Below are 21,365 nucleotides of genomic sequence, written 5' to 3' on the forward strand. Positions count from 1 at the left end.
AATCATTCCCAACGATTTTAAGCGATGTGAAATTGCTGGTTGAGTCACTCCTAATGTAAGTGCAAGTGCTTCTTGCGTTTGGGACGAATCTTCATCCAATAATGCTTCCAATTCTGCGTCTTCATACACTTTCGGCCTTCCGTTACGTTCTTTGTCTTCGACGTCAAATTCACCGTTCTTAAACTTTTGAAACCACTCACGGCAACTTCTCTCACTTAAGGTAGCCTCACCATATGCTTTTACAAGCAATCGATGCGCCTCAGCTGCAGATTTCTTCAAATTAAAGAAGTAAATGAAAAGCTACGCAAATGATGCTTATTCGGCTCAAAACTCGACATTTTCGCACGAAAAAAGATTAAGATGCTGATGCAAAATCGCTAATATTTCAAGGTTATGTTCTTGCCAGATGTCCAACCTTATGATATGACGTTTTACAGCTGACAATTTTAACTATAACATACTGGTAGCGCCATTGTTTGTCAAACGGCGGAAACTTATTTATACTCCCAATAATAAATTAGAATACTTTTAATATGACATGCTTCAATCTCCATTTATTTTAGACCTCGTACCGACTGTCATCTCTCGTCAGAGATCGCATATGGTCCGGTCCCGAATTATAAGGATTAAGTTTCTTGACTCAAAATTCGGATCGACATTCGTATTGCTCGTTGGAAACAGGTGTTAAAGCGTCCTTCAGGACGTTGGCCCATATTCCAGAGCTATAAAAGGTGCGTTCATCGCGTGGTTTTATTTCTGTGGACGATTAAAGCGAACAACCTTTGTATTTTTTGCAAAATGGAAAAAAAACGAGTTCCGTGCAGTGATCAAACATCTACATATGAAAGGTTTAACGCCGAAAGAAATCAAAGCCGAGTTGGATAATGTTCATAGCACATCTGCACCAGCGTTTGCAACTGTATACAATTGGGTGAATGAATTTAAACGTGGTCATACATCCACATGTAATGCACCTCGTTCGGGACGTCCAATTGCAGCTGCTATGCCAGAAATCATCCATATAGTCCACGATATTGTTTTGACTGATCGACGAGTGAAAGTGCGCGAGTTTGTTGAGGCACCGATTCAATGAATTCCGCTACGAATTGCTTCCCCGTTCAACATATTCGCCAGATATAGCCCCCTGCGACTATTTTCTGTTTCCAAACCTGAAGAAATGGTTCGGAAGAAAGAGATTTATTATCAGAGAGCAGCTCATCGCCGAAACAGAGGCTTATTTTGAAGAGTTGGACAAATCATATTATTCGGACGGCTTGAAAAAGTTGAAGAATCGTTGGATCAAGTGTATCGGGCTGAAAAGAGACTATGTTGAGAAATAAAAATAAATCGATGAAAAAAAATTTTATTGTATTTTATTGTATATTTTTCTAAAAATTTATTGACTTGCCCTCGTACATTTCAAGTACTGAATTCCTTCAGAGCAACTCCGAGCAGCTCTCGAGAGACAAAACGAATAATGCTAATAAACCATAGAATGAGTTAAACAAGAGAAGCCTCTTTATCCTATATGTAAAAAGAACTACAGACCGAATTATCAATAACATTCAGAGACTTTTCCAAAGGAATTCAAGGATTTTGAGTGATTTTTTGAAAATCATTTATCTGATATTCGAATGTATTAACAGAACAATTTATGAAATTTTTATATTTTTACTAATGTTTTAATGTAAAACCCGTACATCCTTAATTATGAATTTTGCAAATATCACATGAGTATTTTGAAAACAAATTATCACTTGTTATTTTAAAGGTACGATTATCAAAAAATTAATAATTTACGAGATATTTAATATTTTATGTCAATATATGCCAAAATGAAGTATAAAATATCTCATAAACACTACAGGTTGAGAACTCTCAAACAAATCCTCTACCTTAATATGTAGAATAATATATTAGGGGAATCGTACTATGTAAAGAAAATTATATTCATTAAAAGAAATAACTTTTATATCTTTTTAATGCTTCCATCTAGAAGAAAAACAACATAACTAAAATATATTTCCCCTCGAAACCGTTCTACTTTTGTTTGAAACATTTTTTTTTAAATAAAAACGATTTTGGGAGTGGTAAATTTAAATGAGTGACCCTATATATAATATACATTACTGTACGTATATATATGACACGTTTGCATTACGAAATTTTCATAAGTTTAAGCATCGACGAGATAATATTTAAGACTGACATCCTTACGGGAGTTCTCGTTCTAATTAATATTGAAGTGATTAAGAGTAAAAAACTGATAACATTGTACTATGCATTAATACGTATCTGGAAAGTAGAATCTATGCTGAGAACGATTGAAAAATTCAAGTCAAGTCGTGATAATATTTGCTTGATATGAAAGCTTTGCAATCTGTACGTACGAAATAGTGGTTCCCAAACTTGTAGTTTACACGAACAAACAACGTCGAGTTCTTAAAATTAGACTTAGACTTTATCGCAACGAATTTGTTATACGAAAATTGATACAAATTTGCGACTGCGTGTATCATAGGTTGCGTGAGATATCAATGTGGTAGTATATAAAGATATGTCGATGCACGTAGAGTCCCTCTAGTAAGCAGTCAAGTCATAAGGGGTACCGATCTCAAATTTCGAGTCCCTTTACTTTCCACAACTTTCGATTGGTAATGAATTTGTGTGAACAACTGTTTCAGGTGTAGAAGATTTCGCGAACGCGAAATCGGACTATTAACTGTCAACCATGGTGGAATTATGCTGTTTTCGGCCACTCGATGACGTCTTTCCGGTCTTATGTCTTAACTCTTACAAAAGGAACTCTAGATGTGCAGCGCGTGGCGCAACCTCTAATGATTTCGTCGGAGTTCGAGCTTTAGGATCCCCTTAATAATAGCAAATTTATATAATATCAATTGTCGATAATGTCAGTGTTTTTCAATTATCTCCGGGCTTTTAGAACCTTTTTATACTACCGAAAATTTGCCCAGGGTTGACGGTCTTTAATAGTATCTCGTCGGTGATTTAAGCAACGTTTTACTCACATTTCCGATTTCAATTTGTATCGTTTTTGCAGTGTGATACACTGCTTCTTTATCACCTATATCGCAGCAATACGTCCAACATTTTCCACCAATTTTTTTAATCTGCTCTGCAACTTCCGCAAGACCTGTATTTACCATTTATGAATATATTTACGTTTAATATATAATATATATCTTAATATTTATCGGAAAAAAATTAAATTATGGTAAATGTGTGATTTCGAATATCATACAGACATATTCGGAAATGTTCCATTTGACCATGTTGCAATTGATCACAGCCACTCACAGCGACCGATGCCTATAGAATTTACCTACGAGTGTAATGAGTGGCTTGTGGTTAATCGATATAAGGTAACTAGGCCCAATTTGAGTCCTTTTCCAAAGTGGGCCACTCGCTATTTGTATAGAATTATATGATTAATTTAATAGATGACAAAAAAAAGTAATTCGAGCAGGCGATCCGTACAACTCGATTGCATTGATTTATAAATCATATTATTCATTTTGTTTGTGTAAGAACAGGAAAAACTGCAGATACGTCGTGGTTGTGATGTAATATTCCGTAAGCAAATAATTGCTTTCTATAATTATGAATGATCATAAACATGATCATTAATTTCCGTAGTTCATGTTATTGTAGCTCTATATTCATACTTTACAACACTATCTTTAGTTTATATTTTTGCCACAACGTTTTGTTTATAAAGAAAAGGAATTCTTAGTACGGTAATATCCGAGCATATGCGTAAGTGTGACATTTGTCACAAATATGTTCATGAAGATTGTGTGGAATTAATTAAAAATGATAAAGGGCTTTTTACTTGTCTGAACTGCAAGTAGATCTCCATAAGCACAGTTTTAAGAAGGAGAAGTTAATACAGATATTTAATGTCTAAATTGCTAAATAGGTTTTTTTAAATGTTTATACATCAATATATTTATGCAATACAATAATAAAAGTAATGTTGGATTACTTTATTTTCCATATTTTTAATATTTTCGTATGAAAAAGGGAAGATGTATACGCAGTTCACGTTGGGTACATATTTTGCTAAGATGCTTCAAATGCTATCTTTCTTTTATAAATCTTTATATAAATATTTGAATATGATTCATTTTTTTTTCAATGTTCAGAAATGTGTTTCCTCTTTTAAATGTGACCATAATTTTCAATTTTGACCTTACCAAAAGTTAAAAAAATTCTTAGGAATCCCACATTGGACCTGGTTACCTTATATATTGTAAAGATAGACTAACGACTGTTAAAAGTACGTATCAAGACTGTCAATTTTCTTTCTCTAAGTAAGATTTTACTCCAAAGAATTTAGAGTGTTAATATCTCGATATAAATTATTTTGTTGGCATTATGCTATAGAAGTTCTGTCAGTGTATACTTAATTTATAAGAAATTCACATTGTATTATTTATGTCGGAGAACTGAAGTCATATATATATATTATCAATTACACTGTGTATCCGATTTCAACCTTTAAAATTTTGCAAAGACTATGGGTTTGATTGTTGAGGATACGGCCATTTATTATTTCCCTAAGGAATTTGACAAACCTAGTAAGAAATGATTGTTAATTCGACTTCGAACGGATGTCAAATCGATGTCGAAATCATCAATTCGACGTCGAACTGATGTCGAAATTATTAATTCGACGTCGAATCGATGCCGAAATTATTAATTCGAAGAGTTATTTCTGTAACTATAGTACTCAAAATTAAATCATCTGTTTCATCCTGCAAAAATAGGCAAATTTTAAGATAGAAAAACTTTGCCAAAAATCATTGTATCAAGATGTTTAAAAAAAAATATTTTAATGAGCATTTTAGCAACTTGAAATTTCTATTTTTCAGATTTCTATTTACTTTAGAAAATGGTCTTATTGATCTTTTATGGAGTTACACAAACATAAATAAAAATGCAACAAATTTCAAAATTTTTTATGAAATTTGCAAAGTCCACGGCGCGAATTAAAAATTATATACAAATACGGTTGAAAGCATTCGAAAGATTGAATCTTTACCTTTAAGTTGCTTTTTTATTCAGCTCTCAATTTTTTTCACCGAGTTTTTCAACATTAAAGCAAAAACGATCTTTTTTATCTAGAAATTTTACTAGAAATTTTAAAATAAAATTGATTATTAAATTAATAATTTCTCCCCAAGTAGAATTTTATTTTATTCTATTTATTTTTCCATGTTTCATTCGTAATAACCAAAGTTCGCACATGCTCCTATATCTATAGTTAAAGGATTATAATATTTATTAAATATTTTCATAATATTCATAATAAACTTTTATAATCTGTGCAATTTAAACACACAAAAATATTATATGCTATCCAGATAATAATAAAATATGAAAAAGAAAATAAGAAATTTATAGTCAGCGTAGAATAGAATATTAACTGTGAAATAATTTTTTCTGAAATTAAGAGGAGCTATGAGTCAATGTAATAAAACGTAACTATACAGGTACATGGCTGTTGTCAAACTGAGCATCGTGAGTAATGTGAAGGTATATATAAACAATATTATTATAGAGAAATAAAAAACATTAGTATATTAATCTATTCTTAACTATACTATACTGTGATCTTATAAAATTATAATATTTACAATAATTATGTTATTTTTTATAAACAAATACCAAAAAATTGCATATGAATGTATTTAGTACATAGTTCTTATTATATTATCCACGCTTGTGAACAGGTTGAAATCCAATACAAGAGATTTATTATTATTTAAAACCCTATTAGGGGAAAATGGAGGAATTATGCATACTTAAGGGGATTCTAAAGTCTCCTGTTTTACCACGTAAGCACGTATAATTTTTGTGTAAGAAATACTTTTTCTGTTTTTCACCGATTCGAAAATCCTTTTCCAGAATTAAAGTATATACATTAATACGTGTCTGGAAAGTGGACTCTATGTCAAGAATAATCAAAAATTTGAAAATTGATACATTTTTTATCATTTCTTAGTGTAACTAAGAACATGGCGTCTCAGCTGTCAAACCGTGACAACATTTGCTTGATACAAAAGCTTTACAATCTGTACGTATATAATAATTCCCAGACACGTAGTTTACACGAAAAAACAACGAGTTTTTAGAATTAGACTTAGACGCTTTATCGTGAATTTGTTGTACAAAAATTGACACGTACGTGTGACTGCATGTATCATTGCGTGAGATATTGCTGTGGTAGTATAAAAAGACATGTCGATATGCAGCGCTTGGCGCGACCTCTAATGATTTCATCGGAGTTCGAACTTTACTTTAAAATCCCCTTAGGAGAATTCATTGCTGTGATTTGACGTGATTTTTGATGTTAATATAAACATGGAAATATAAAGTATAAATATTCTTCTAACAATATGCATTTTTATATTGAACAATTTTTCATTTGATAATGTTGTATTTGGCAAAAAGTAAAAAAAGCAAAAGCGAAAAAATTTTTCGCGTGTCGGGTAATTGTGCGCATGGGTTGGATAACCGTGCGCAAAGCCAAAATCATAAGAAATAAATATAAAATTAATAAAATAAATATTTCATGAAAAATTTTTAATAGAATATTGATTAGAAAATAAAAAAATATATTATTATACTATTGTTAATACAAAATTAATATAAACTTCGAAAAAATAATATAAAAGTTGGGAAAATTAATTATTTAAACAAAAATCGCATATGTAATTCTCAGAATCATCAGTTCCACTGCACTGTTCATGGACCCATTCAGAACACAGGCAGCATTGAAATTATCCAGTCAACATAAACTAAAAGTAACATAATGTTAATGTTATAATGTTGCCCTCCTCTCCCTCCCCTACTCTATAATGTAACTCCTAACGAAACATAAAAATCAACAAAAAATCAAAATGACTTTATTTTGATGCTTAAAGTCAATAAACAGTCACATTTTGTATCCAAAAATCGTCATTTATGTCAAAGTACGTCATTTTGATTTTCTTTCAACTTGGTGTATTTCTTGGGCTGTTATGTAACACCATGTATTATGTTACATTTATATTATGGAATATGACATTAATATGAATTACAACATTAATATCATGTTACTTTTAATTTGTTGACTGGGCAGAATTCTATATTTCCCGAATTCTTCGCAAATAGTACACTTTTCATTGAAAGGAAACTTGAATTGTCCATGCGCACAATTACTCGCCGCGAATTGATTTGATAAAAAAAAAGACGATTACTCAAAGAAATTTTAACTTAACTCAACGAATAATAGCTTAAAAGACGCGCAAAATGACATATTTTTGTAAGGTATGTACGATCAAATAAATAAAATAAGAATACGGACGTATAGTTTTATTTTCTGAATGTCAAAATTATCAAATTAATTGTAATTTCACTTTTTCTCACTTTTGCCACTTACTACAGTTTTAAACCGTATAATTTATGGTTATATTTCAAAAGAATTATTTCTAGTTTAGAAATTCCGCTGCAGTGGTGTCTCCATTTGTCGGGAAAATGCCAGAATACGTACAATTATGCAGACATACGAACCACTGACATATGTTGTCAAGATCATTATCTTGAGTGACCTTCAACAGGTTTTAGCTGTCGCTAAGCTCGTTATTCATTAAAAAGTTATTAACAAAAAAAGTTTGAAAAAATAATGTCTTATTTTTGCTTTAAGAAGTTAGAGTGATGACAACATATACGAAGGTCAGGGTTATTGGAGAGGATGGTTCATATCTCTGCATAATTACCAAAACCCTTAACAAGTACAGTATTGGCTTATCACTCATTATTAATCCTTTCATATGTGTATATTTAATATTTCAATTAAAAAAAAGAATCATTATTTATTTGGAATGATTTAAATAATCTCTCACCATTTTTGTTGATATCCCAAACGATTACATGAGCACCGAGTTTAGCAAATTTGATTGCGATTAGTTTGCCGATACCGCTACCACCACCAGTAATAAGAGCAATTTCACCTTTGATTGATTTTGCTCGATATCGGCGAGGAATTAACATTAACACTACAGCTTCGGTGAAATAAACTATTGCCAGGCTGATAAACAGCAATAAATCGTAGATTACATGTATACCTTTCTTCAGAGTCATCATTTTATGACCTAGTTGTAAAAAAAGTTTCAAAATTATCTATTATGTTTACCATTTTTTAATATCTTTAATAATCTCTATAATAAATAAATAAAAAATCTAAGGACTCTTTCTATACAAAATAAATAATAATAAGTAAAGGGCAAAATAAGAGTCGACACATTTCTTTAAAATTACACGAAGAATATATTACAATTAACAAGAGGTAAAATTACATAAAGCAATAATAAAATTAAAAATAAGAAAATAATAATAAAAAGTTTTTTAGTAATAAAAGTTTTTTAATAATAAAAAGTTTAATTTGCTATTAAAAGTACTTTTTATTATTATTTTCACATTTTTAATTTTATTATTGCTTTATGTAATTTTACCTTTTGTTAATTGTAATATATTCTTCGTGTAATTTTAAAGAATTGTGTCGACTTTTATTTTGCCCTTTACTTATTATTATTTATTTTCTATAATAAATGAAATATTTTGTTGAAATAATACATGATTATATGATTAATTAATAATATTGTTGAACAAAAAATTACTTTTTTCAAGCACAAAAACAAGAATACTTATTCCTTTAAACAAATAATCCCCCCACAAATTTCTCAAATGTTTTAGATTGATTGTGTGAATGTCCGATAATCTTATTGGCACGCAATTATTATATCTGAAAATTAATTCAATTAAAATGAGTGTATATTATATAGTAGTTCAACATCTTAACACTCGGACCGGTAGGCGCTTCGTACTTTAAAGTTTTAATATAAACAACAGTCTCGTTTCCAATCATAATACTTATTTCCTATAGAATTTCTTCTATATATGATCCCGTTTACTATATATTGTTCTACAACATCATAATTTTGAAAAATTTGCTATTAAAATGGTAAAAAGGACTATTTTAATACAGGTTCGGATTTTTCGTACAAATTTTAACAAGGCTCTAAAAATATCCAACCTCTATCTATGAAAAAGAGTCTACTTTGGACTGCTATGGACAATGTCGCTTTTGATCTTTCGAAGTAATGATCTTTTTCCAGTAGTCCACCTATTTCCAGAAGTAACCTTGGAAGTCACTTTTGTAACAGCCAACAGTTTCCTCATCGTTGCATTTCGTTAAATCTTTTGCTCTTTAACAGATTTTTTAAATTTAGGAAATAATCAGAAGTCATACGAGACTATATCCCAGCACAGTAATATTTTAAAAATATACTTAAAACGTACATGTTGGACGTTTTGGACATATTAAAAACATTCAGATTAGATTCATGGATATTTTAAAAATGTTTTAAAGACATCCAGTGTTACCATTTGAATCTCAAAATATCGATTTTAGGACGCAATGGCCTAAAACTGGACTAAATTAATATATTAAACAAATTTTAGACTATAATCAAGACAAAATGATTCTTACGAGGGGGGACCCAAAAAAAACGGGAATTTCGTCATAACTTCTTTATTTCTCAATATTTTAACACCAAATTTTAATCACCTTCAAAGTATTCGCCATTGACCACAACGCACTTCTCCAAACGATTCTTCCATTGTTCAAAACAGTTTTTAAATTCACTCATCGGGATGTCCTTTAAGCCTTCCAGCGATTTTTGTTTCACCTCCTCCACAGTGGCAAAACGCTTTCCTTTCATATTCCTTTTGAATTTGGGGAACAAAAAGAAGTCACAGGGGGCTAGATCCGGTGAGTATGGGGGGGTGACAATTGGTGTCATGGCGTTTTTGGTCAAAAATTGCTTCACGGAAAGGGCGGTGTGGGCCGGCGCGTTGTCATGATGGAAGAACCAGTTTTCGCCGAAATGTAAAAAGTTGTTTTACTAAAAAAAATCTCACAGGCGAACCGATGCACTCACAGCGACACAACTTCGCACACTGACGCAGGTGGCGTGACACTAACGGACATGTGGTCAAACAATAGGTTCCCCCACTCTCCCTCCCCACCACAGCGTAATTCCCGGAACTTATGGGTCCCCCCTCGTATATTGTAGATTTTTTGTCGTTGAAAATTTTCAACACAGCAGAGATGTCCATGGGACGTTCAAACGTTCTGCCAGCCATCCCCTCCACTAGAGTTCCTAGAATACCAGAGTCTGGCCTTCCCTTCATCCTCTCTTGTAATTGACGTGCCCACACAATGGCAGTACCAATCGAGAACGCACTTACATTCATATCATCAATTGAGGGAAAACACACATTTCGGATGCCATTTTTAGGGTATGGCCAGACTATGAGTTTCTAGGAATTCTACTCTCCACTGGCTTCTAACTGCACGCTAGAAGCAAAAGATTCCAAACTCTTATCACTACGAGCAGCAAGTTATTGTTGCTCGATGCTTGCCGCTTGCTGCGTGCTGTCTGAAGTAAGCTTTAATTTGGTATAAATTTTCGTTACCGGAAGTAACAAAAGTAAAACTCCTCGTGCGATCATAAAAAATTTTCATTTGTCAAGTCAGCGAAAGCAACATGTCGCGAGCAGATTTAGAAAATTTTATATAGAGATAAACATTTTTAAAATGTCCAAATGTAAACATACTTTGTTGAATAACGTATGTTTTTAAAATATTCGTACTAAGTTCATGGACGTTTGGACTAGATTGAAACCAAATCTGGATGTCTAGTGGCTGTCTGGGATATGAACTGTACAAGAGTTAGCAAAGTTAGAAATGCCATATTTAGTAAAAAAAATCTTGAATCAGGTGAAATGAATGACTCGCTCGGTCTCTGTGAAATGCGACGCTTGGAGTTTTCGACGCTCACACAATTCTGCGTATCATTGCTAACTGAATAACTGGGTGTGGTGCCACTTGATGGAGATATTTTTCAAGGTTCTCACTAAATATTGAATGCCACAATAGAGAGAATGCCCAAGGACAAAGATATTATATGCTGTTTGAGATTCCGTCAGCTCGCTCAATCATACCGTTGTCGCTATCTCACGGTCGCCCGTGAAGCCCAGGGGGACAGCTCGAGCGACCGTGCGATGGGGTGTCGAGAGCGGGACGGGGGCAGGGGAGCCTCCGGGCCGCGTTCGCGTGAGGACCTTTGGACGGGTCGTGTCGCCGGCGCGCACGCGCTCTCATTTCATTCGTTCGTTAACGCTCACTGTGAAAGGAATCACTCTGGAAAACTGCTCTAAGTGTGTGATCTCGATTAAGAGTCAGGTCATTACAACCTGTGCATTAATTAGGACTGCTCATGGTTCTGTGCAAGTGCTTCTCAGCATTAGAGTGCTTGCACGATTGTAGCCGGTCACCCGGCTCAACGGGCAGTACATTGGATCGGCCTTGCGCGAATCATCAAACTGCTCAATAGAATTGCTACTTTCACAACTGTGCAAATACTGTAAATAACTCTGATTATTAAGTAAACCCTCTTTTTTTGTAAAAGTGCCTGCTCATTTTCCTTCATCCACGCTGTATGTCTTTCACATTGTTTACGCCGCGCTCATATAGAATTTCTCGAACGCTCTATCTCCGTTGCTGAGTCGGGCGTAAGAGAGTTTCCCGAACATTTGGTCCTTCGAGCCGGACACAGCGTGGTAAAGTGACATGTAATATTTGTTTTGCAAAACATTTAACTCTCACGGTGTGCAACGGAATTTAGTGCGTACATAGTGATCACCCATCGTATTCGTGGCGCAAGGACGCTCGCCGCCCAGCGCAGTTCATCCGTCGCCAGTGTTGCCACGGCGTGATCACGCATCACCGGAGTGACATTCTCACGGGCAAATCAACAAAATATTTTTCTCTTTCACCTGCTGCTCTCTCCGTGCCCCGCTCATCATGGCTGACAAGGAAAAAAACTCAAAGTCAGAGGCGGAGGAGAAGCAGCCTTCAGGCCGTCAATCTCCTGCCACGCTCACGGTGCCTTCTCAACAATCCGCTTCCAAGGGAATGGCCTCTGGCTCAACTCAAGAACGAAGCTTACGCCAAACCTCACCAGCTCGCCTGCCAACGGAGCTCTCGATCAAAGTGAAATCTCAAACGAGCCGTTTTAATACAATTCAGAACATTGCAGAGACACAGCTCATCAGTCTCACTGACGCCTCATTAGATGAGATCAATACCTTGACAGCTCAATTAGACGAGATTCACAAGGCATTCACTAGGGAACATGCCTACTTCGAGGTAACGTGGCCAGAGGCTCATTTGGATCACCATTATTTTACAAACAACATCCACGAAAAGGAAGCTCACCACGTGCTCTCAGCCAAGCTAATGCTCAGTCGTCTCAGGCGCAACTTCAGTGGAGCATCCTCATCTCACATAGTCTCACGTGATCCGGAACCACAAGCACACTCACGGCTTCCGGATATTAAATTGCCAAAATTCAATGGTGACTATGCGAACTGGCCTTCCTTCCGTAAGCTGTTTTTTGCGGTAATTCTATAACATGCGAAGCTCAATGATGTGGAGAAGCTCCATTATCTCAGAAGTTGTGTTCAGGGTCCAGCCGAGCAACTCATCCGTGGCCTGCCTCTCACCAGAGACTCTCTCCAACCATCATGGGATCTGCTCACCTCAAGGTATGAGAATAAGAGACTAATCATGCAATCTCACCTTGACAATCTCTTCAGCTTCGTTCACGCTTCATCAAAGAGCGCCGCCTCACTCACCAAGCTAATCTCAACGGTCTCTGAGGCAAATAAGGCCCTCCACTCACTGGGAATGATGGAGCACATGTGGGATTGCTTCCTAGTTCACCATGTGTCACTCTTCCTTGACCGAGACACAAGAGAGGCATGGGAAACGTCGTTGGGATCCTCTCAAGAATATCCTCGCTTTGCTCAATTTGAGACCTTCTTGAATGCTAGAGCGAGAGCACTGGAGAGACTTGAAATCACACCAGCTCAATTAGCCAGCCCATCGAAGGCCATACCAAGCTCGTTCAAATCATCAGTGAAGAAGGCGACCGCTCACCAAGTGACAGCTCAAGCACAGACTCAATCATCTTCGTCGACAACTTACCCATGCGACATGTGCAATGGGCAGCACTTCATCGTCAAGTGCACAAAGTTTAGAGATCTCACGCCAGCTCAACGAAAGACTACTGCGATTGACAAGAGGCTATGCTTCAATTGTCTGGGGCGACATAATGTCCGCTCATGTCGTTCCACGTTGAGCTGCAAGACGTGCTCAGCTAAGCATCACTCAATGCTGCACGTCGAGCAATCCTCATCCTCTTCAGCTCCAGCTCAATCTGCCTCCTCATCCGCTCAATAGGAAGTTGGTGCAATCGTCGAGGAATCTGCTCAAGGGTACTCAGAATATTCAACGCTATTGGCAACTGCATTAGCGCACATCCACTCATCTGCCTCAACTCATCAAGTTCGGCTACTCATCGATGAAGGATCTGAACTCACCTTCATCACGGAAGGTCTCATCAGACAGCTCAACATACAACGTCGCCATTCAACGATTTCAATCATTGGCATTGGTGGAACTACTCAAACGAAGGGTGTTGTCACACTCACTCTTCACTCCAATCATTCAAAGCACACTGCCAAGATACAAGCGCATGTTTTAAAAACACTGACGACAATTCTACCATCATTTGAAGCGCCTCAACAATCGTGGCCACACATTGAGAAGTTGAAATTGGCAGATCCACAATTTCTCATTCCACGTACAATCGATCTCATTATTGGAGCAGATGCATACGGGCAGATCATCAAGCCCAACATTATCAAGCAATCTCCTGAGATGCCAATCGCACAGCTGTCTATATTCGGCTGGTTGATACTTGGTCCCATACTCTCATCATCATCACATCCATTGACTGCACATCACATCAAGATTCAACGACATGACTCAGATCTTCAAGAATTGTTGACAAAGTTTTGGATGCAAGAAGAATTGCCAGCTGATCATACGACACAACTCACACTTGAAGAACAACAATGTGAGGATCACTTCAAGGCCACTCACTCTCGAGACTCAACGGGACGGTACATTGTACGCATACCACTCAAGCTCTCCGCCAGTGTCTTAGGCAACTCATACAATACAGCTCATCATTGTCTTCAGCGAACTCTCAGACGACTCAACAAGGACAGGGAATATCAGAGCCTTTACACCAAGTTCATGACTGAATATGAACAACTCAATCACATGGTGAAAGTCACATCAGAACCCTCAGGGAATGTGGCGCCATACTATCTACCTCATCATGGCGTACTCAAACCCGACAGCACAACAACGAAGCTTCGGGTCGTTTTCAATGGCTCGAGTCCAACTTCATCAGGATATTCAGTGAACGATCTCATGCACACCGGTGCAAACCTGCTGCTCGATGTCTCAGACGTTCTCATGTGGATCCGTGGCCATCGTTACATCTTTGCCACAGACATAGCTAAGATGTATCGACAAATCAAGGTACACCAATCAGATTGGGATCTACAGCGCATTCTGTGGATTGACGAACATCACAATGAAACATCATACTATCTCACCACGGTCACTTATGGAACGAAGGCTGCTCCATTCTTGGCAGTGCGGACACTCATACAACTTGTTGAAGATGAAGGACATCGATTCCCACTGGCAGTGCCATCAATCACTCATGGAAGATACGTGGATGACATCTTTGGTGGTGCTGACACAGTGGAACAACTCACAGAAATCACTCATCAACTGGAAAATCTCTGCCATGCGGGCGGGTTTCCTCTCGCTAAATGGCACTTCAATCATCAAGATTTATTAAATGCAATCTCATTGACGCACTCAATCTCCTCATCAGTCTCACTTGACGATTGCGCAACCAAAATTCTCGGATTAAGATGGCTTCCTCAACAGGATGTCTTCACATTCGCAACAAGCTCAATATCTCATCAAGAACAATTCACAAAGCGTCGTGTGTTATCTGAAGTGGCAGATATTTGATCCACTTGGTTTTGTCTCACCAATAGTCATTAGAGCCAAGATGCTTCTACAAGAGCTCTGGCTCCACAAAATCAACTGGGATGATCCATTGCCGTCTCAGGTTGGCTCACGGTGGCTCAACATCAGAAAGGATCTCACAAACCTGGCCAGGTTCTCAATTCCACGTTGGTTCAACACAAGTAGTGACTCAAGCATTGCATTACATGGCTTCTCTGATGCATCTCAATTTGCCATGGCTGCAGTCGTTTACATGGTCGTGCTCAAGCCGTCCACTGGCGCCAAAACTTCTCTCATATGCTCAAAAACGAAGGTAGCTCCTTTGAAGAGGCTCACTATTCCAAGGTTAGAGCTCACAGCAGCGTTGCTTCTTGCAAAATTGCAATCAAACATGTCCATACCACACTCAAGATGGACATCAAGACAACATATTTATGGACGGATTCTCAAGTGACTCTCACGTGGATCAAAACACACTCATCCCGATGGAAGGATTATGTGCGAAACAGAGTATCACAAATCCAAGAACTCACGACACATGCTCATTGGAAATTTGTTCCAGGCACATCCAATCCAGCGGACTGCGCCTCTCGTGGTCTAACTACAGCTCAACTTGAAGATCATAAACTGTGGTGGGCTGGACCTTGCTACAACCTGAAGATCAATGGCCCACTCAACCAACTGGCTCTGACGAACAGTGTACAGTGGAATCACGCCCAGGAATCTCACTTTTCACAACCAACATGAAAGTGGATTATCATTGGGATCTTGTTCACAGATATTCATCTCTCAATCGACTGCTTCGGATTACAACTCTGTGTCAAGGATTTGTCCTACGATTAAAAGGGCAATATGATCGCTCACGGGCTACATGCATCTCAGTCAATGACATCGAGAAAGCCAAGATCTTCTGGATAAAGGCCACTCAATCAGCATTTTTTGCTCACGAGCTCAAGGTTCTCAGCTCACAATCACACCTGCCAACCTCTCATCCTTTCAGTCGTCTCACAGCATTTATCGATCATCAAGGAATTGCTCGTGTAGGAGGACGGCTCAGCAACTCAACACTCACGTATGAAGGCAAACATCCAGCAATTCTTCCTCGCCACTCAAGATTGTCTGAGCTTATCATTGACTACTCTCACAAACAGACATTACACGGCAGCACGCAACTCACATTAGCTCATATCAGGCAATCTTATTGGATCATCGATGGACGAGCTCCAGTGAAATCTCATGTCTTGCGGTGTGTTGTGTGTGCTCGACAAAGGAGGGTCCGTGCACATCAACTGATGGGCCAATTATCTCTGCCTCGAGTCACACCCTCACATGCATTCACTCATACTGGGATTGATTATGCCGGACCACTCACACTCAAACCATGGAAGGGAAGAGGAGCGAAGACTCATAAAGGATGGATTTGTGTGTTTGTCTGCCTCACAACATCTGCAGTTCATTTGGAAGTTGTTTCAGACTACTCAACGGATGGATTTCTTTCAACATACAAGAGATTTGTGTCAAGGAGAGGCATCCCACACTTACTCTACTCCGACTGCGGGACGAACTTTGTTGGAGCTGATAAATCGCTCAAAACATTGTTCACACAGAACTCTCAAGAGAATCAACACATTTCGGCTCTGCTCGCTCAAGATCGCACTCAATGGAATTTTAATCCACCGTCTGCCCCGCACATGGGTGGCAAATGGGAGGCAGTGGTGAAATCACTCAAATACCACCTGCGTCGTACCATCGGAGAAACCTTGCTCACTTTTGAGGAAACGACAACCCTGCTCACCCCAGATCGAGGCGATCCTGAACTCACGACCTCTAGAACCACTCAGCGACGATCCAGATGACATCTCAGCACTCACCCCAGGACATTTCCTCATCGGAAGTGCGCTTACAATAGTACCTGAGCCATCTCTGGAAGACTTAGCCATCTCAAGACTATCACGATGGCAATTCATATAGCAACGAGTACGAGTATCTGCAACGACTGCAAGCTGTCTCAAAGTGGCATCATCCATCAAACACCATACAAGTGGGCTCATTGGTGCTCATCACAGATGAAAGGTTTCCTCCATGCAAGTGGCCATTGGCTAGAGTCATTGCTGCAATGCCAGGAGAAGATGGACTCACCCGAGTGGTGACACTTAAGACACCCAAGGCAACTGTCACCAAACCTATCACCAAACTCACACCTTTGACAACTCTCACCAGACCAATTGCCAAGCTCGTACCTCTGCCTATTGCTCACCAGGACCAAGCTCAATGACTATAGGAGGAGACTCATCATCAATCCCATTGCTGATGGCGGGCGGGAATGTTTGAGATTCCGTCAGCTCGCTCAATCATACCGTTGTCGCCATCTCACGGTTGCCCGTGAAGCCCAGGGGGACAGCTCGAGCAACCGTGCGATGGGGTGTCGAGAGCGGGACGGGGGCAGGGGAGCCTCCGGGCCGCGTTCGCGTGAGGACCTTTGGACGGGTCGTGTCGCCGGCGCGCGCGCGCTCTCATTTCATTCGTTCGTTAACGCTCACTGTGAAAGGAATCACTCTGGAAAACTGCTCTAAGTGTGTGATCTCGATTAAGAGTCAGGTCATTACAACCTGTACATTAATTAGGACTGCTCATGGTTCTGTGCAAGTGCTTCTCAGCATTAGAGTGCTTGCACGATTGTAGCCGGTCACCCGGCTCAACGGGCAGTACATTGGATCGGCCTTGCGCGAATCATCAAACTGCTCAATAGAATTGCTACTCTCACAACTGTGCAAATACTGTAAATAACTCTGATTATTAAGTAAACCCTCTTTTTTTGTAAAAGTGCCTGCTCATTTTCCTTCATCCACGCTGTATGTCTTTCACATTGTTTACGCCGCGCTCATATAGAATTTCTCGAACGCTCTATCTCCGTTGCTGAGTCGGGCGTAAGAGAGTTTCCCGAACATATGCAGAGGTAGGATATTTTGGGGGTAGATCTCATATATTATTATAAGTTGAAAGAAAAAAAAAATTCATTTAAATATAGGTTCTAAAATACTTTATTAAAAAGTTATAACAAAAATATTAAATGCAAGAAAAAATATAAAGTATAAGAAACAATTTTTATCTAAGTTTTTGCTAGAATAGAGGAAACCTTTATATAAAGATTTCTTTTATCCTCGCAGAAAAGGTAATAAATTCAAAATTACATGTATGTCAAGCTTATATTGATATATGGATGCACTTTTAAATGCCAACTTAGGTAAAGTTGATTTTTACGCACATTTAATGTTTTTATTATAATTTTCAATAAAAAATTCTAAGACTTTATGTTTATTTAACATCTTTTTTTATTTCAACTGATAGAAGTTATTATATTAACTAAAGTTATTATATTGTAATTTGTACGAAAAATATTGATATTTTCACTATGTATGCCTTGACATTTTATAGTTACAATATAATGTGTTGAAAAAGTTTTATTGTAATTAAAATTAAACATATTAAGAATTTTCAATTCTCTTAAAAAGGAGTTTATAAACGAAATTTTATTAACGCTCTAAAAACAATGAGAAACGAGTAGTAGGGGAAAGTGAGTGAATTGTGCGCTTAAGGGAAATTTATTGTCCTGGAATGGTTTTCCAAGTTCAAAGCGATATAAGTATGGAAATAGAAACATTATTCTATCATTACGTATCCTCATATCGAACAGATTTTTATTCAATATTTGTATTTGAGTAAACGGAAGAAACAGAAAAATGAAAAAATTTTTTACGCGTCGGGTAATTGTGCACGAAACAAAAGTCGTACAAAATGAATTAATTGTGGAATATTGACAAAGAAATCATAAAATATGTATATTCATTATATTACAATATAAATATATATTGTATATATTAAGAAAAAATACAAAAGTATTATAATAATAATGCACATAGACTTTGGCAAAATCAAATAGCAAAATAGAATAATAATGCCAAGAAGAAAAAATTAATGCAAGTCGATATTTCCATTATTTTCTTTTTTTCGTTCATTTTCTTTTTTCTTTTTTTTCACTCTTTTTGGCGTTTAAATTCTCGAGGTAGGGGAACTCACCATAATAAGATAATTTTTATTCACAATTCATATTATGTTAATTTGTGTTGTCTCTGAGAAGGGCTCAAAAGAGCCGAAACATGTAAGCGCGTTTTAGTGAATAAAGAAGTTTGACACTTCATAGATATACTATTTGCACGACGTCTTCTGCGCTTGACTCCTACTGCCCGTATCCTTTCCAGTTCTTTAATTTCTTTTTATATAATATGGTGCCTCTAATTATTTTATATAATATGGTGCCTCTAATTATTTTATGTAAAAGTATTAACGTAGAGTTATAAAAAAATCGATAGTTTACAAGATATTTAATAATTATGTACTTTATTCCAGCATATTTTGACAATATAAAATATTTCCTAAACCAAACAGTTTTTGATAATTATATCTTAATACTTTTCTGCACAGATTAATAAGATGATTCAATTATATTAAGGAATTAAAAAAATAATTGTTTTAAAAAAATTTATAGTTTCGTATGAATTTATGTTTTGGTTTCGTATTGATGAAATTGATGATTTTGTATAAAATATTTTTTTTAAAAGCAATTATATATTTTCTTCACTAATTTGCGAGGTATTTCATATTTTATATCAAAAAGTGCCAAAATAAAGTATAAAAAATATCTTATAAACTATTGATTTTTTGATAATTCTGCCTTAATTTTACATTTAACTTACTTGCCTTATTTTTACATTCAAAATAATTGGAGGAATTATATTATATAAAAAAAAATCCTATAATTCTATTAAAAAAATAATTTTAATATTTTTAAAAACTAATTTTGAGAAAAATTTTTGCTTAATATTTATTCTTTTGAAACGTACAATTTTTACTTTTAATATTTTGTTATATCATTAAAAACAACAGAAATATTTTGATACATAAGTCAGAAGAAACATCCTGTATGATATATGTATAAAGTACATAAAATATCGAAATATACGTATAAAGTACATAAAATATCGAAATACATACATATATATAAAACACGGTATATAAAATTGTAAATTCTTAGAATTGAAATGTGAATTATAATGTTTAAAATAAACTTTACATCATTTATTTGTGTATTACCATTAATAGTGTTTCTTGTATAATGAACGTGAACATTTAAATTTGATTAAGAAATAAAGACATGCATGATTGCACAATTTATATATTTATATCTAGGTTATTTTGAAAATGCAAATTTACTCTTGAATTTCGTTTAAATTTTTGTGTATCAAATCTTGCTTTGCCCATTTATGTATTTTTGTAGTAATTTATAAGAAAGTATTCAAGGATCATCAAGTCACGGCGCTTTAGGTTAATTCATTATCGGTAGTTGCTGACTGGTGAAAGCTAGCTAGTACAATGGAAAGTTGTACCTTTCATCTAAACTTCTAGTGATCCATGAGAGAATGAAACATTAAATTTTTATTTATGAATTAATTAAAAATTATATAAATTATTAAAAAATACATTAGTTCATGTATATACATGTATAAATACACTGTATTTCTTATGACTAGTTTTCATTTTATAGTTTTGAATTTTTTTCTTTCTTGTAACAGAATGTTATTAATGTATTTAATACATATTTATAAACTTTCTTTGCAATAAAAATATTGTAATAAACGAAAAAATATATATGCTTAAGCAGTAATAGTAGTATAATTAAATAGCAATTACTTTAAATATTATTCTCTATTTATATATCTTGAATATATTTTCAGTTTTTTAATCTTTTATTTTCTCATAAAAATATGTATATTTAAAACTTATTTTAAAACATACGTAATCTTTTAATCTCGCAATGCTCACAACAATTACCTTTCATTTGATGGAACATCTAAACATTCAGTATTAGATCCCTCAGCAATTCGCGTAGTTTTGCAGAAGTCACACTTAACAATTTTATATAATCAGTACTGATAATACATAAATAAATGTTTTGTATTAAAATTTTATCGTATTTATTTTATCCACTTTCTTGCATTATTTTCAAAATAAAGTAAATATATGTCTATGCTTCGCAATGCGTACTAGGTGACCGACAAATGTTGACTGTGGTTTCTAGTACGCCCGAATTACTGAGCGCATCGTAGAAGTGTCAGGTAGTGAAGTCTTAGCTATAGTACAAACGTTCCGTCAGGATTATGGAGACAAGGAATATAACTGGAGAGAGTGCAAGAATGCGAAAATATAAATTTTATAAAGAGAATGTTTGTGAAAATAATAGTTTTAGTTTAACAAACTTTACGTTGCGATTATCTCT

At 35.8% G+C, this 21,365-nt stretch overlaps 1 protein-coding gene and 1 long non-coding RNA gene across 2 annotated transcripts in view; both read right to left on the bottom strand.

Moving 5' to 3' along the window:
* The window catches only part of LOC108745918, a 21,354-nt gene extending 20,188 nt beyond the window's left edge, over window positions 1–1,166 (bottom strand). Inside the window, exon 1 of the long non-coding RNA XR_001939129.1 lies at window positions 1,152–1,166. This is a non-coding gene — a long non-coding RNA (uncharacterized LOC108745918). The remainder of the gene's footprint in view (window positions 1–1,151) is intronic.
* The window catches only part of LOC108745917 (estradiol 17-beta-dehydrogenase 11-like), a 50,144-nt gene extending 29,089 nt beyond the window's left edge, over window positions 1–21,055 (bottom strand). Inside the window, exons 1-3 of the mRNA XM_018482338.1 lie at window positions 20,921–21,055; window positions 7,911–8,159; window positions 3,030–3,154 (exon numbers count right to left, since the gene is read on the bottom strand). Of these exons, the coding sequence (XP_018337840.1) occupies window positions 3,030–3,154; window positions 7,911–8,159; window positions 20,921–20,939 (393 nt within the window). The 5' untranslated portion in view covers window positions 20,940–21,055. The remainder of the gene's footprint in view (window positions 1–3,029; window positions 3,155–7,910; window positions 8,160–20,920) is intronic.
* Between the last annotated feature and the right edge of the window lie 310 nt (window positions 21,056–21,365).

This window comes from Trachymyrmex septentrionalis, unplaced genomic scaffold (genome assembly GCF_001594115.1).
Source record: "Trachymyrmex septentrionalis isolate Tsep2-gDNA-1 unplaced genomic scaffold, Tsep1.0 scaffold159, whole genome shotgun sequence".
In the NCBI taxonomy this organism is placed as follows: domain Eukaryota; kingdom Metazoa; phylum Arthropoda; class Insecta; order Hymenoptera; family Formicidae; genus Trachymyrmex; species Trachymyrmex septentrionalis.